Genomic DNA, 14077 nt, shown 5'->3' with positions numbered 1-14077 from the left:
TGGTGGTAATGCGTAATAATTAATGCCAAAACCCATTGCCTTTCTGGTTCGTTCAAATAGTTGAGAAATATATAAGAAAAATCTAATATGCATAATAATATTTCTCGCCGAACGCAACTTGTTGCAAGTAAATCGGATGAATATTATAGTATATAATAAGTGGCAAAAGTGTTTTGTGATTTTGAAATTAGTATTTTGACCATAATTACTTATCCGATTCTACCGATTTTCAATAGGAAACCATGGGACAGGATTCTCTATCGAATGCAATAAATTGCGAGCAAATCAATGAAGTCTAAATGTCAAAAAAGTACTCTTTTTTACAATAAATAGTATTTTGGCCATAACTGCTAAGCCTATAGTCCTATATGGCCAATTTTCAATAGGAAACAATGGGACAAGTATCCCCGTCGAATGCAACTTGTTCGGTTAAGGCAACTAAATCGGTTAAGGATAAGTACGAAAAGTATTGTTGCGCACATATACATATACAGATACACACACACACAGACATCACCTTAATTCGTCGAACTGAGTCGATTGGTATATAACACTATGGGTGTTTAAGCCCTCTATAAAATGTTCTCTCAGATGTTCTGTGAATATAAATCACGTATTTCAATTTTTGACTATCATCCCTTAAGAGCGACTTTTGCTCTTTTCAAAGCCCATATTTATTCCAATATTGTATTTTTTTAACTTATTCATTGCATCTTTTTTGAACAAGTTACATCAGAATCTAGAAACGCTACAAATAATCACCAAACACAAACGCTAAACATAGGAAAATTCAAACCACGGGAGGTACAAATCACCGCACATTACTGTCGTACTGTACATGGCCACATTCTTGAACTCCCATTCCACCTGCCCATCGAAGCAGAAATTACAACATCCTCCGGTCCACACTGCTAGTGTCCGAATTCAGCCTTGTGAAGGCTGAGTTCAGCCAACGAAGACGACAAGCCATCCTCCTCCATTATTGTGTGCGCGTTCAATTCTCGAAGCTGAAATCGCGACGATGACGACCATCATCCGCACGCTGTGCAGTCACCAGAAGCCTCTGTTCAGCAGAATTCGCACCGTGATCTCATGTTTATTCAATGCATCGAAAACTACCTATCGGTGGAATTGACTGCAACGGGATGGACTTTGAACAGCGTACTTTCAGATTATTATTGGTGGCAAGTGCGCTCGAGCCGACCCGTCGACGGTGGTGTTTGTGTAGATGCTTGGATATTCGTAAAACTATGAGCTCTCAGATACGCTACAGCCAGCTCTATAAACGCTTTGCAAGGTCGTTTCGCCGTCGTCGGTCGCCAGCGAGAGAGCGAGGAATATTTTTTTAATCAATTCGTTGCCGTTGTTTTTCTGCAACTCGCTGTTAGGCTCTTGGTGGAGCTTTGGATCTGGAGCCGGGAGGGGGTTTCTACATATCTAGCCTCCACTCACGCGGATCGGTTCGAGTCGGATGCAGGCAGGTGTGTGGATTCAGAGCCGTGTGGCAGTTGCACGAATAGCTGAGAGTAGTCTTCGGTAGGCATGAATGAAACCGAATCGTGCTGAAGGCAATTCACATTTTCTCGTTTCCTTCTACGGTCGATCGTGACAATTATGGACCCCGAGGGTTGGAGGCGGAAAGCTGACTCAAGCTATAATTTTATTTCGTTTTTGTTTGTTGGTCACAAAGACTTTGATTCAGAAAGTGGCCTTCTGAGCTCGGCACGGATATCGATCAGAAAACGATCGTCGATCCACAGCTCTGCGAAACTAGAAACAGGTTAATGCATCGCTATGGAGATGCTTTAGCCGCTGAAGTAGCTACAGCGTGGAATTCCGACCGAAGTTTGAAACCAGGAGTTGTTTGTCAGTCACAGTTTCAAACCTCTCCGCATTCGGATTGTTCAAGTGGAACCAAGCGAATGTGAGAGCGAGAGATCGACACGTACGCTGGATGTGGTCCGTTGTGCTTACATTCGTTAAAATGGCATGTAATGAAATGGCTCACTAAACAGCGACGTATGAATGAAATATTTTAAATTTCTCATATATCGTAAAACAAATTGAACTGGAATGGAGTGAAAGTGGCACTCGTATTTTCGAGCGTCCGTCAGCTCTAGGGATAGTGAAATATGGCGTGGTTAGCATATGAATGAACGCTTGTGTGGAAGCTCTGTCGCGCCAACGTTTCATGTTTGCTCAAATTTATGCCAATTTGGTTTTGGCCCATGATGATACTAGTGACGTCAATCAACGGGCTTTTGTTAGTGTTATGTTCGCTTTGGCACAAAACAGACACAAGACTTATTTGCCATCGACGATGGCGATGATGCAAACTTTTGCAAACACGGCCGTAACACTGGCGGAGGTCTATCAGGATGGATTAACAACACAATCACCTTTGGGCGGCTGATTTAAGAAAATGCGTCATCCAGATTTTAAAATAATTGCTGGACGCAGGCACGTGCAGCTTGATTAGAACATCAAGGAGTGATATTAGCAAACTGAAATGCGTCAATAAAGCTCGTAACATGGTTAGCTAAAAACTATGTGCGCATTATGAATGTTGCATTCGATCTCCTTTTGCACAGCCGTGTATTGCTGAACACGAAAAATAACGCTAATTTTTGCGAACGTGATTCGCATTAGCGAGAGTCAAACTTGAAATGCAAACTGGAAGGTTGAAGCTATAGCAGATCCGACGAGGCACCTGACCGGCTCCGTTGGTTGCGTAGATCCATTAAGGAAGGTGGCGCAAAGTGGGTTTTAACCGGTATTTCGGGGACTTTTGGGTGCAATGACTCAACGTTAGGCATATTGATCATAGTGATGTGGCATTCTTATAGTTTTATATCCATTAGGAAGATGCTTCTCTAAATGATAATAATCTTCCTCATCTTTGACATAGAGACTGTGAACGATGATGACCGTCCGAAGAAACCTGTCACCTTGTTCTTAAAACATTATTGAGTCGTAAACTCGTGTTTTTCTAATTTCGCAATATTGCATCACTATATTTTCATTGGTTGATATAAAATGATCTATCAATCTAATTAAACAGCGAGATCACCGCATTATAAAGGAGTTTATTGTCCTTTTGCACTCTTATGCGATAACAAAGTTGGGTGCCATCCATAGTTCAGCCCATAACTCCCAATAGAAAAATGCTAATGGTTTACTTACCCAACTGATGGGTCTGCGCTTCTCCGATATAGATCCGGTAGAAAATTTGATATGAATCGCCACTCTGACGGCGAGAAAGTTTATACGCGGGCGTTGAACGTGTAACCGAAAGCAACGATTTCAACAACAGTCCCATGCGATTGTAGATCGAGTGGGTGGTCCGCAACTGGGCGTCACACTGGTCCGACTGTACACTGAGGGACCAAACCTCCAAGATCATATTATCTCCCTCCACGGTCTGGAGGGAGATCTCTACGCACAACGGTAACCGCGTAACAATCGATTCATGCTGGCTGATTTGAAGCACTTTCTTCGTTTCCGCTAGAACGTCCGGCTGGTCGATGATGGCGATGTTAAACTGCGGGAGAAAAGAAACAACGAAAGGATATTCAATTAGGGCACAGGTGCTGCTGCTGGTATCGGTTGCATGATAAAGCCTTTGAAAAACACAAACGACGCCAGACGGCGCTACGCCCACACGAGCAACCGCCTAACGAGCGGCGAAATGTGTGTTACTCGAAAGAGTATCGATTTTCCGCACGGATGAGTGGCTGTGGAAAATGAGGCTTGTGGTGGATGTGCGCGCGTGTTTTGCGCTTATTTTCACCGTTGTATGGGCAGACATATGGAGAAGGAGAAAGAAGCCGGACGAAATAGAGCCATACGGACCCCGTCCGCCCGTCCGTCCGCACACTTGAACTCGACCTTGGTTTCCTGGCTCGAGCTGTGGCCTTCACTACAGTACCATCGAACACCATTATACACATCGAAATGATGGACCGACTTGTATTTTCTATGGTTAACAGAGTATTTTCTTCAGCCGGCATTGGGAAAGCAGTGAGCATAGGACACACAATAGCAGAGCAACTCGGCATTGAAAATTAAGAGCCTTGTTCAGATGGACACGGGCTTCGTGAATAAGTAAATTAGAGGATGATAATAGCTCTATTATGGAACTTAAATGCGACGTAGTCATTGGAGCGGAGTGAGTTGTCCATGCGAAACGGCTGGACGATGACGAGCAGGAAGATGCGGGTTATGAAATGAGTTTAACTAATTTAATTTTCGGGCCATACGGGTCCATGTTCAGAAATAATTTGCACATAGTTTTGGACATTTCCCCTTCAACGATCTTGTCACTTCCCGATTTTGTCTACCCCCGATTTTATCACGTTTTCGACCGGATTTTATCACGTTTTCAACCCAATTTTGTCATCCCAATTTTTTTTTTAATTTTTGGTCGTTATTATTATTTCTGTAAATAATACAGCAAATAACAATGATTTTCACGAAATAACTTTCACCGCCTGTGGTTTATTAATAATCGTTTCTGAGTACCTGTCAAGCATTTTGTAAGCCTTTTCGACAACAAATTACGGGTCCGTTGAGGTATCCCGCCTTTCCAAGGCATAAACTGAACTGTGAAACAAATAAAAAAATCGAAAATATTTTTTTTTTTTGCAATTTTGTCCCATTTTCTATTTTATCATCCCAAAATTCACCATGGGTGTGATAAAATCGGGCTATTACTGTACTTGCATTTGGAGATAGTTAAGCTAGCAAGGAAGAAAGGAAGCAGAATTTCAATGGAACAAACAAAAACTAATTAGGTGTGCAATTCCGCATGTAAGCTAATTGGCATGTATTCCAAAATGACCTACCTCAAGCTTTGTGCTTCTGGAAATTAGTTTATTACATTGTATCGAAAGTGTATCTGAGCCATTAATTCGTATGGGGCCGTAAACATATTACGTAACCACTTATGAGGGAGGGGGGGGGGGTGGTCAATATCTTACGCTCCATGTAAATAAAAAATCATTTGTATGAACAAAATCTTACATGGGGGTCGAAAAACCCAGATAAATTGCTTACGTAATAAGTGTACGACCCCTATGTGTGTACACGCAAGAAATCTCTTCCGTTTTAAGGCGTTTATGCTAATGTACCTATTCGGCGAGGAATACTTCCTCATTGTTCACTATTGAAAATAGGCCGGATCGGGCTATGATATCAGAAGTTATGAGCAAAATACAATTTTGATACAAAAAATGCGTGGAATAGTTTGTCTATTTTTTCTTATCCTTTACTATTTTTTTGCAACGAATTACATTTACATTTGTTTTCAATTCGATATAAAAAACCAGAGCGTTAATGAATGAAGCTTCCAATGAATGATTAAATCATTCAACTTTATGATTAAAGATTAATTCATTTTTGACAACTAAATAAACATTGGAAGCTGATAGAGCGCTTATTCAACTAAAAATAGCCTTATTCAACCAAAGAAGTAGCCTATTCAGCTTAAACAGTTTGTTGGGAATGAATAATATGGTTGTTGGGGCAGAGTCCATCAGAAATTCCTGTTCGTATCGGGATTCGTTCATAGTTAAGAGGGTGAATCGTCGCATGTTCCCAAATTCAGATAGTTCACAAAGTTCGTGATCGGGTCATCATATATTTTTTTCAAAGATAGCAGTCCTTGAACTTTTGCCGCTCATCCATCGTATTATTCTGAAGGGCTATTGCAGTAGTTGCGATGTTGTTGAATACTCGAGTTGCATGAAAAAGAGTGCATGTATTAAAAATGTGGCAGACAGTAATTGCACATTTACATGCCTCACAGATCCGGTAAAAGTTAACGAAACCCAGATCGTGCGTTGCGTTCGTGTGTCCGGTAAAGAGACGGGATAGAACCACCTGTTCCCTGCGGTCGAACATGTCTTCTACCGGGATTCTTTCACAATGCGGCAGAAAGTTCCTTGACGATTCCACTCAGTGGCACAGGCAGTGAAGATTGCGTTTTCCGCCTTTCTCATACAACAAAGTTGTACCGAAAGGCTATCATTTCACTACGAAAACGAACTTTTTATAGAAGCCTCGGAGACCCATAGCGTTATATACCAATCAACTCAGCTTGACGAGCTGAGCAAATGTCTGTCTGTATGTGTGTGCACAATAGCTAAGAAAAACATTAGACAACTTTTCATATAGTAATGCTCAACCGATTTTCTCGCAACAAGTTTTATTCGACAGGGGGCAAAGCCTAGTTGATCACTATTGAATTTGATAACGATCGACCGTTGCGTTTAAAAGTTATAAAGAAAATGGTACATCTAACCATATTAGCGCCATATAAGGTTGGTGTCTTGGTTAAATGCGAGAAAGGCAGTATCACTACTCGGTGAATTAAGTTGGGTTTTTGCCCATTATTTTGCGTCAGCAACAGGAACGGCGTCATTGTTTCCTCGAATATCGCTGTGTCCGGTGACCCACATTACCGTAATGTGTTTGTCAAGCGATTCTTTGGATGAACGGGTGTCGGTTGATGAATTTAGTAGCGCTAGAACGCTCGCCGAGTTCGGAATCACTAGAGTCAGACCCGATCTTGGCATCACAACTGCGTGGTAAACGGTAGGATGATGAAATATTTTCGTCGGAGGCGATCCCTATTTCAATCCTTCCTCCTGCTTCCGCCTGAGTAGTGGATTGCCGAAGCTTTTTTTTTAATTTATTGACAAAATTCTTGTAATTTAAGATACATATCATTTTTAACGTTATAATACGGTACTGAGCATAGACTGAGCATTATATTTAACTGCATTAACCCGACTACTGCTAACTCTGCAGAAGATCTATGTTAGTGGTCTCCAGGCACAACGCCGGCCAGTGCCAGGAGTTTTGGTCCGTAGGAAGCCATCCAGTCCGTGGTGGAATGGCGAGTGTACATAGCTCTATCGCGAGACATCCACAGCGTTTATGTTCTAAAACATGGCTCGGTCGTACTTCATAAGCGTTATTTTGCGCTTGAGGACCAGTTCAAGAAGCTGGTCAAGGCGAAGAAAAATGGTTACTGGAGGCATTTTGTCCAGGGGTTGTCGCGTGAGATCTCAATAAAGACACTTTGGTCCGTCGGGAGAAAAATGCGTAACGTCTCGTCGGTTAACGAGGATCGTGAAGTTCACCACGGTGGATATTCGATTTCGCTAAGAAAATCTGTCCAGATTCTGTTCCAGTGGAGCGAATGCTTCGGATCACTTCAGCTAACAGCATGGATCGGCCCTTTTCGATGGATGAATTCTCACTCGCTCTTCTTTCATGTAACAATTCTGCCCCGGGGATGGAAAGAATCAGGTTCAATTTGCTCAAAAATCTCCCAGACGTCGCGTAGAGGCGCTTATTGAAACTATTCAATCAATTCTTGGGAATGAAAATTGTTCCGGATGATTGGAGGGACGTACGAGTCATAGCCATAGTCATAGCATAGTTGTGGGCAGCAGGGACTATGTCCAAGGGCTTGACGATCCCTCCCCAGGCCATCTGCGAGTTGTGGGGCTTGCCTAGGATGTGGTGGGGTTTGACAGTGGGCCCTGTTAAACCTCTATAAAAAGCTGCATGTGTCCGCAAGTAGGCCCCACCAAAGCGACCGTGTGCCGCTCAAAGCGCACAAGCTCAAGTCCTGGTGTTAGGTGGGACGCTAAACAGCCCTGACACGACGGCCCTCCGACGAGACAGGAGGTTTGCGCAGGCCCAATAAGCCGCCTAGAAAACCAATCATTACGAACAATATAAGAGATAATGCGACTCAATATAATCGGCAAAGACCTAGGCGACGAATACAGGATCACGATTGGAAGCTTGGAACATGGAATTGCAAGTCGCTAGGTTTCGCAGGTTGCGACAGGATGATCTACGATGAATTACATCCCCGCAACTTCGACGTCGTGGCGCTGCAGGAGATTTGCTGGACAGGACAGAAAGTGTGGAAAAGCGGGCATCGAGCGGCTACCTTCTACCAAAGCTGTGGCACCACCAACGAGCTGGGAACCGGCTTCATAGTGCTGGGTAAGATGCGCCAACGCGTGATTGGGTGGCAGCCAATAAACGCAAGGATGTGCAAGCTGAGGATTAAAGGCCGTTTCTGCAACTATAGCATCATCAACGTGCACTGCCCACACGAAGGGAGACCCGACGACGAGAAAGAAGCGTTCTACGCAAAGCTGGAGCAGACATACGATGGATGCCCACTGCGGGACGTTAAAATCGTCATCGGTGACATGAACGTACAGGTAGGAAGGGAGGAAATGTATAGACCGGTCATCGGACCGGATAGTCTGCACACCGTATCGAATGCCAACGGCCAACGATGCATAAACTTCGCAGCCTCCCGCGGAATGGTAGTCCGAAGCACCTTCTTTCCCCGCAAAAATATCCACAAGGCCACATGGAGATCACCCAACCAAGAAACGGAAAATCAAATCGATCACGTTCTAATCGACGGTAAATTCTTCTCCGACATCACGAATGTCCGCACTTACCGCAGTGCGAATATTGAATCCGACCACTACCTCGTTGCAGTATGCCTGCACTCAAAACTCTCGACGGTGTACAACACGCGTCGAAGTCGGACGCCGCGGCTTAACATTGGGCGGCTACAAGACGGTAGACTAGCCCAAGAATACGCGCAGCAGCTGGAAGTGGCACTTCCAACGGAAGAGCAGCTAGGCGCAGCGTCTCTTGAAGATGGCTGGAGAGATATTCGATCCGCCATTGGTAGCACCGCAACCGCTGCACTAGGCACGGTGCCCCCGGATCAGAGAAACGACTGGTATGACGGCGAATGTGAGCAGTTAGTGGAAGAGAAGAATGCAGTATGGGCGAGATTGCTGCAACACCGCACGAGGGCGAACGAGGCACGATATAAACAGGCGCGGAACAGACAAAACTCGATTTTCCGGAGGAAAAAGCGCCAGCAGGAAGATCGAGACCGTGAAGAAACGGAGCAACTGTACCGCGCTAATAACACACGAAAGTTCTATGAGAAGTTAAACCGTTCATGTAAGGGCCACGTGCCACAGCCTGATATGTGTAAGGACATAAACGGGAACCTTCTTACGAACGAGCGTGAGGTGATCCAAAGGTGGCGGCAGCACTACGAAGAACACCTGAATGGCGATGTGGCAGACGAAGATGGCGGTATGGTGATGGACCTGGGAGAACGCGCGCAGGACATAATTCTACCGGCTCCGGATCTCCAGGAAATCCAGGAGGAGATTGGCCGGCTGAAGAACAACAAAGCCCCTGGGGTTGACCAACTACCAGGAGAGCTATTTAAACACGGTGGTGAGGCACTGGCTAGAGCGCTGCACTGGGTCATTACCAAGATTTGGGAGGAGGAAGTTTCGCCGCAGGAGTGGATGGAAGGTGTCGTGTGTCCCATCTACAAAAAGGGCGATAAGCTGGATTGTAGCAACTACCGCGCAATCACATTGCTGAACGCCGCCTACAAGGTACTCTCCCAAATTTTATGCCGTCGACTAGCACCAACTGCAAGGGAGTTCGTGGGGCAGTACCAGGCGGGTTTTATGGGCGAACGCTCCACCACGGACCAGGTGTTCGCCATTCGCCAAGTACTGCAGAAATGCCGCGAATACAACGTGCCCACACATCATCTATTCATCGACTTCAAACCCGCATATGATACAATCGATCGGGACTAGCTATGGCAGCTAATGCACGAACACGGTTTTCCGGATAAACTGACACGGTTGATCAAAGCGACGATGGATCGGGTGATGTGCGTAGTTCGAGTTTCAGGGGCATCCTCGAGTCCCTTCGAAACCCGCAGAGGGTTACGGCAAGGTGATGGTCTTTCGTGTTTGCTATTCAACATCGCTTTGGAAGGGGTAATACGAAGAGCAGGGATTAACACGATAAGTCCGTCCAGCTATTTGGTTTCGCCGACGACATAGATATTATGGCACGTAACTTTGAGAAGATGGAGGAAGCCTACATCAGACTGAAGAGGGAAGCTAAGCGGATCGGACTAGTCATCAACACGTCGAAGACGAAGTACATGATAGGCAGAGGTTCAAGAGAAGACAATGTGAGCCACCCACCGCGAGTTTGCATCGGTGGTGACGAAATCGAGGTGGTAGAAGAATTTGTGTACTTGGGCTCACTGGTGACTGCCGAAAATGACACCAGCAGAGAAATTCGGAGACGCATAGTGGCTGGAAATCGTACGTACTTTTGACTCCGCAAGACGCTCCGATCGAATAGAGTTCGCCGCCGTACCAAACTGACAATCTACAAAACGCTAATTAGACCGGTAGTCCTCTACGGACATGAGACCTGGACGATGCTCGTGGAGGACCAACGCGCACTTGGAGTTTTCGAAAGGAAAGTGCTGCGTACCATCTATGGTGGGGTGCAGATGGCGGACGGTACGTGGAGGAGGCGAATGAACCACGAATTGCATCAGCTGTTGGGAGAACCATCCATCATTCTTGTGGTGATGGTGGACATGATAGTTTGTTTGCCTCTGTGCAGTGATAAAAATATAATTATTACGTGTGAAAGTGTACTTGTGCCACGAGAAATCAGTTTCTAAAGTGTGCCTGAAGTATTTTTATATCAGGATAAGTAGGAGATATATTATCTCTGTGCCTAATTATATCTAATTTTGTGATTTATTACCCAACACAGCATCCCGCGAAGCCGTAGTACAACCTATAGTTTCGTGCGGCAAGCTGTCGTTGTCGTTTTTTGCACCTTTGATTTTTTCTATCTCTGTGTATTGTGTGGTGTTTTGCATATTGGTATCCACTGCTGTGTAGCGATAATGGAATGCGAAAAGTGCAAAGTGGGGATCGCTATCAACGATTTTCCGCTGTGTTGTTGTCAGTGCGATAAGCACTTTCACGCCCGCTGTTCTCCTATCGAGAATAAGGCAGCAGCGAGGTTGATAACGGAGAACGCAAATGTGCTATTCAAGTGTTCGGACTGTCTGTCGAGTCGGTTTTGCGACGGGCAGAATGTTAAGGTGTCGGATGTTACCCGTATTGAGGAAGAGATGAAGAAAATTTCTTCTCTCTCCGATTCAATTGGTGGTATCCGAGATCACATTGCTGCCCAGATAGATAGCGCGTTGAAGCTCGGTATGGAACAATTGGCAAATAAATTGAATTGCGTTTTGGTTGAGGCTATTAGTGGCTTCCAAAAATCTGTTGGTCAAGAGTTGGAAAATATGAAATGTTCATTTTTTCAATTTAATTCGAATAAAAGTTTGGCTGCAATGAATGTAATGCATGGTACTTCAAGCCCGGCCTCAGAGCCAGGTCAGACTCCCAGACCTAAAAAGCGTAAAGTTCAGGATGATGTTAATGAAGCGTCAGAGAATTTGTTGACTGAGAATGTTAGTTTCGCGGAAGTTGTAAAAAAGAAAGCTGGGAATAAAGTTAAAATTAGTAATAAAATCGCTATTTCACAGGAAGCGAAAACTAAACGTAAGGCTCGGCCGGTTATTGTGATTAAACCAAAAGAGTCCAACCAGAGTAGTGACGCTACTCAAATTTTTGAACGATAAATTAGACCCAAAAACACACAAAATCAGTAACTTTAGGAACGGGAAAGACGGCTCTATTATTGCTGAGTGTGCAACAGGATACAATGTAAATGTTGTGAAAGATGGCATTCAAAGTGATCTGGGTGAAAGCTACAATGCTGTTGTTCCCACTTCGGTGCCAAGGCTTAAAGTGATGGGCATGTGCGATAAATTATCTTCCGATGACTTCATCAAAATTTTAAAAAATCAAAATGAAGACATCGCTATAAATGAAGTAAAGGTTATCAGGACGTTCGAAAATCCACGTTTCAAGTACAACAAATACAATGTTGTCATTGAAGTCGATAAGGATACTCATAGTTGCTTGCTGACCGCGAAGAAAGTGAATATAAGGTTTGATCGGTGCCTTGTAGTTCCCGAAGTTAGTGTTCTAAGATGCTTCCAATGTGGAGAATTTGGGCACATGAGTACGGAATGCAAGAATAGTATTGCGTGTTCTAAGTGCAGTGAAGGTCACAAAACATCTGATTGCACGTCAACTGCTTTGAAATGTATCAATTGTTTGAAAATGAATAAAGAACGTAAAATGAATCTGGACGTAAACCACGGAGCATTTAGTACTGAGTGTAAAGTTTATAAAAGGTTATTTGATCGTAAAAAGAGCAGCTTACGTTTCAATGAATAGCAACCAAGTTCCAGTAGAAATGTGAATAATTTAGATATTTTGTATTTGAATATTGCTGGTTTGTCTACAAACTACGTTGCACTACGTAAGATTGTAGAAGATAAACGTCCACTTTTAGTATTTCTATCTGAAACTCATATTGTTAACTTAGAAGCATTTGATCAATATAGTATTCCGGGATATAGTGTTGCTGCTTGTCTATCACATTCGAGACACACCGGCGGAGTTGCTATTTATGTCAAAGAATCAGTTCAGTTCAAGCTCCAATTGAACGAAGTTTGCGATGGCAATTGGTTCTTAGGCATTGCAGTTGTACGTGGCATGAAGTTGGGTAATTACGGTATTTTATATCACTCTCCCAGTGCTAATGACCAGCATTTTTTGGAAATTTTTGAAAACTGGTTAGAGTCGTTTATGGATCCTAGTAAATTAAATGTTATTGCTGGCGATTTTAATATCAATTGGTGTGACGATTCAAATTCGAATCATTTGAAGCGATTAGTTGACTTTTTTAATTTAAAACAAAAGTAAATGAGTATACGCGTATTTCTCGGCACAGTAGAACTTTGATTGATCATGTTTACTCTAACTTTGATTCTGTCACTAGTGTTACGAATTGTGATTTAAAAGTAACCGATCATGAAACACTAGTCATTAGCATTACAGATGACAGTAGTAATAATAACGATTTGGTAAAACTTAAGTGCTGGAGAAAATATTCGAAACAAGCAATTACGAGCCTTATCGAAACAAACGTGGATTTTCAAGAAAATACTGGTAATTTAGATCAAAGAGCAGCTGTTATCACGAGCGTCTTAAAATCCTGTACCAATCAATTAGTTGAACAGAAATTAGTAACTTTGAATAATTCAAACAGCTGGTACAATCTAGATCTTTTACGTCTTAAACGTAAAAGAGATAAGTTGTACAAAAGTGTCGTAAAAGTAATAATGAAAATCATTGGAATAGGTACCAGGTTGCGCGGAATAAATATTCGCAATGTTTAAAGCATACTCGATGCGAATATATTCAGAGGAAAATTTATCAGCATCAAAACAACAGCAAAGAGTTATGGAAAATATTAAAATCTTTGTTAAAACCTAGTTCTTGTAAACCGCGATCCATAACTTTTAATGGCACATTAGAAGAATCAGAAGAAGTAATTGCGTCTAAATTTAATGATTATTTTGTCGACAGTGTTTCAACCATTAACCGATCTATCGAGTTAGTGGATGAACCTGACGAAATAAAACAGCCAGTCAACAGTAACTTGAGATTCGAAAGTTTTCACCCCATAACATTTCAAGAACTTGAAACGATTTGTTTTAATTTAGGAAAAACGGCTGGTATTGATAATGTTAATGCTAAAATTATACAAGATTGCTTTCATGTCATCGGACACAACCTGCTGGACCTGATAAATGAATCATTGCAAACTGGGCACGTGCCGCAAGTTTGGAAGGAATCGTTAGTGATTCCAATTCAAAAAGTTGCTGGAACGATTAAAGCCGAAGAGTTTCGTCCCATCAACATGTTGCACACAGTAGAGAAAATTTTAGAACTTGTTGTGAAAAGCCAGCTACTTATGTATTTAAATAGTAATAGCTTGTTAATACCGGGATACCGGGAGGGTCACTCCTGCGAAACCGCTTTGAACTTGGAATTAGCTAAATGGAAAGAAAGCATAGAGCGTAAAGATACGATTGTTGCTGTGTTCTTGGATCTGAAACGCGCTTTTGAGTCAATTTCTAGGCCCTTATTGTTGAAAACTATAGAGCGCTTTGGAATTTCGGGTTCTGCATACAATTGGTTTAAAAGCTATTTGTCTGACAGAACTCAACGGACTGCTTTTAATGATTCTGTAT

At 43.0% G+C, this 14077-nt stretch overlaps 1 protein-coding gene across 2 annotated transcripts in view; it reads right to left on the bottom strand.

Annotated features, from left to right (window-relative positions):
* LOC134217634 (autophagy-related protein 13 homolog) overlaps window positions 1–14077 on the bottom strand; it is a 169722-nt gene that overhangs the window by 80515 nt on the left and 75130 nt on the right. For both annotated transcript variants that reach the window (XM_062696438.1, XM_062696439.1), the window contains exon 2: window positions 3184–3541. In XM_062696438.1, coding sequence (XP_062552422.1) covers window positions 3184–3541 — 358 coding nt within the window. The remainder of the gene's footprint in view (window positions 1–3183; window positions 3542–14077) is intronic.

This window comes from Armigeres subalbatus, chromosome 2 (genome assembly GCF_024139115.2).
Source record: "Armigeres subalbatus isolate Guangzhou_Male chromosome 2, GZ_Asu_2, whole genome shotgun sequence".
In the NCBI taxonomy this organism is placed as follows: Eukaryota; Metazoa; Arthropoda; class Insecta; order Diptera; family Culicidae; genus Armigeres; species Armigeres subalbatus.
This window is presented reverse-complemented; position numbering and strand designations above follow the sequence as displayed.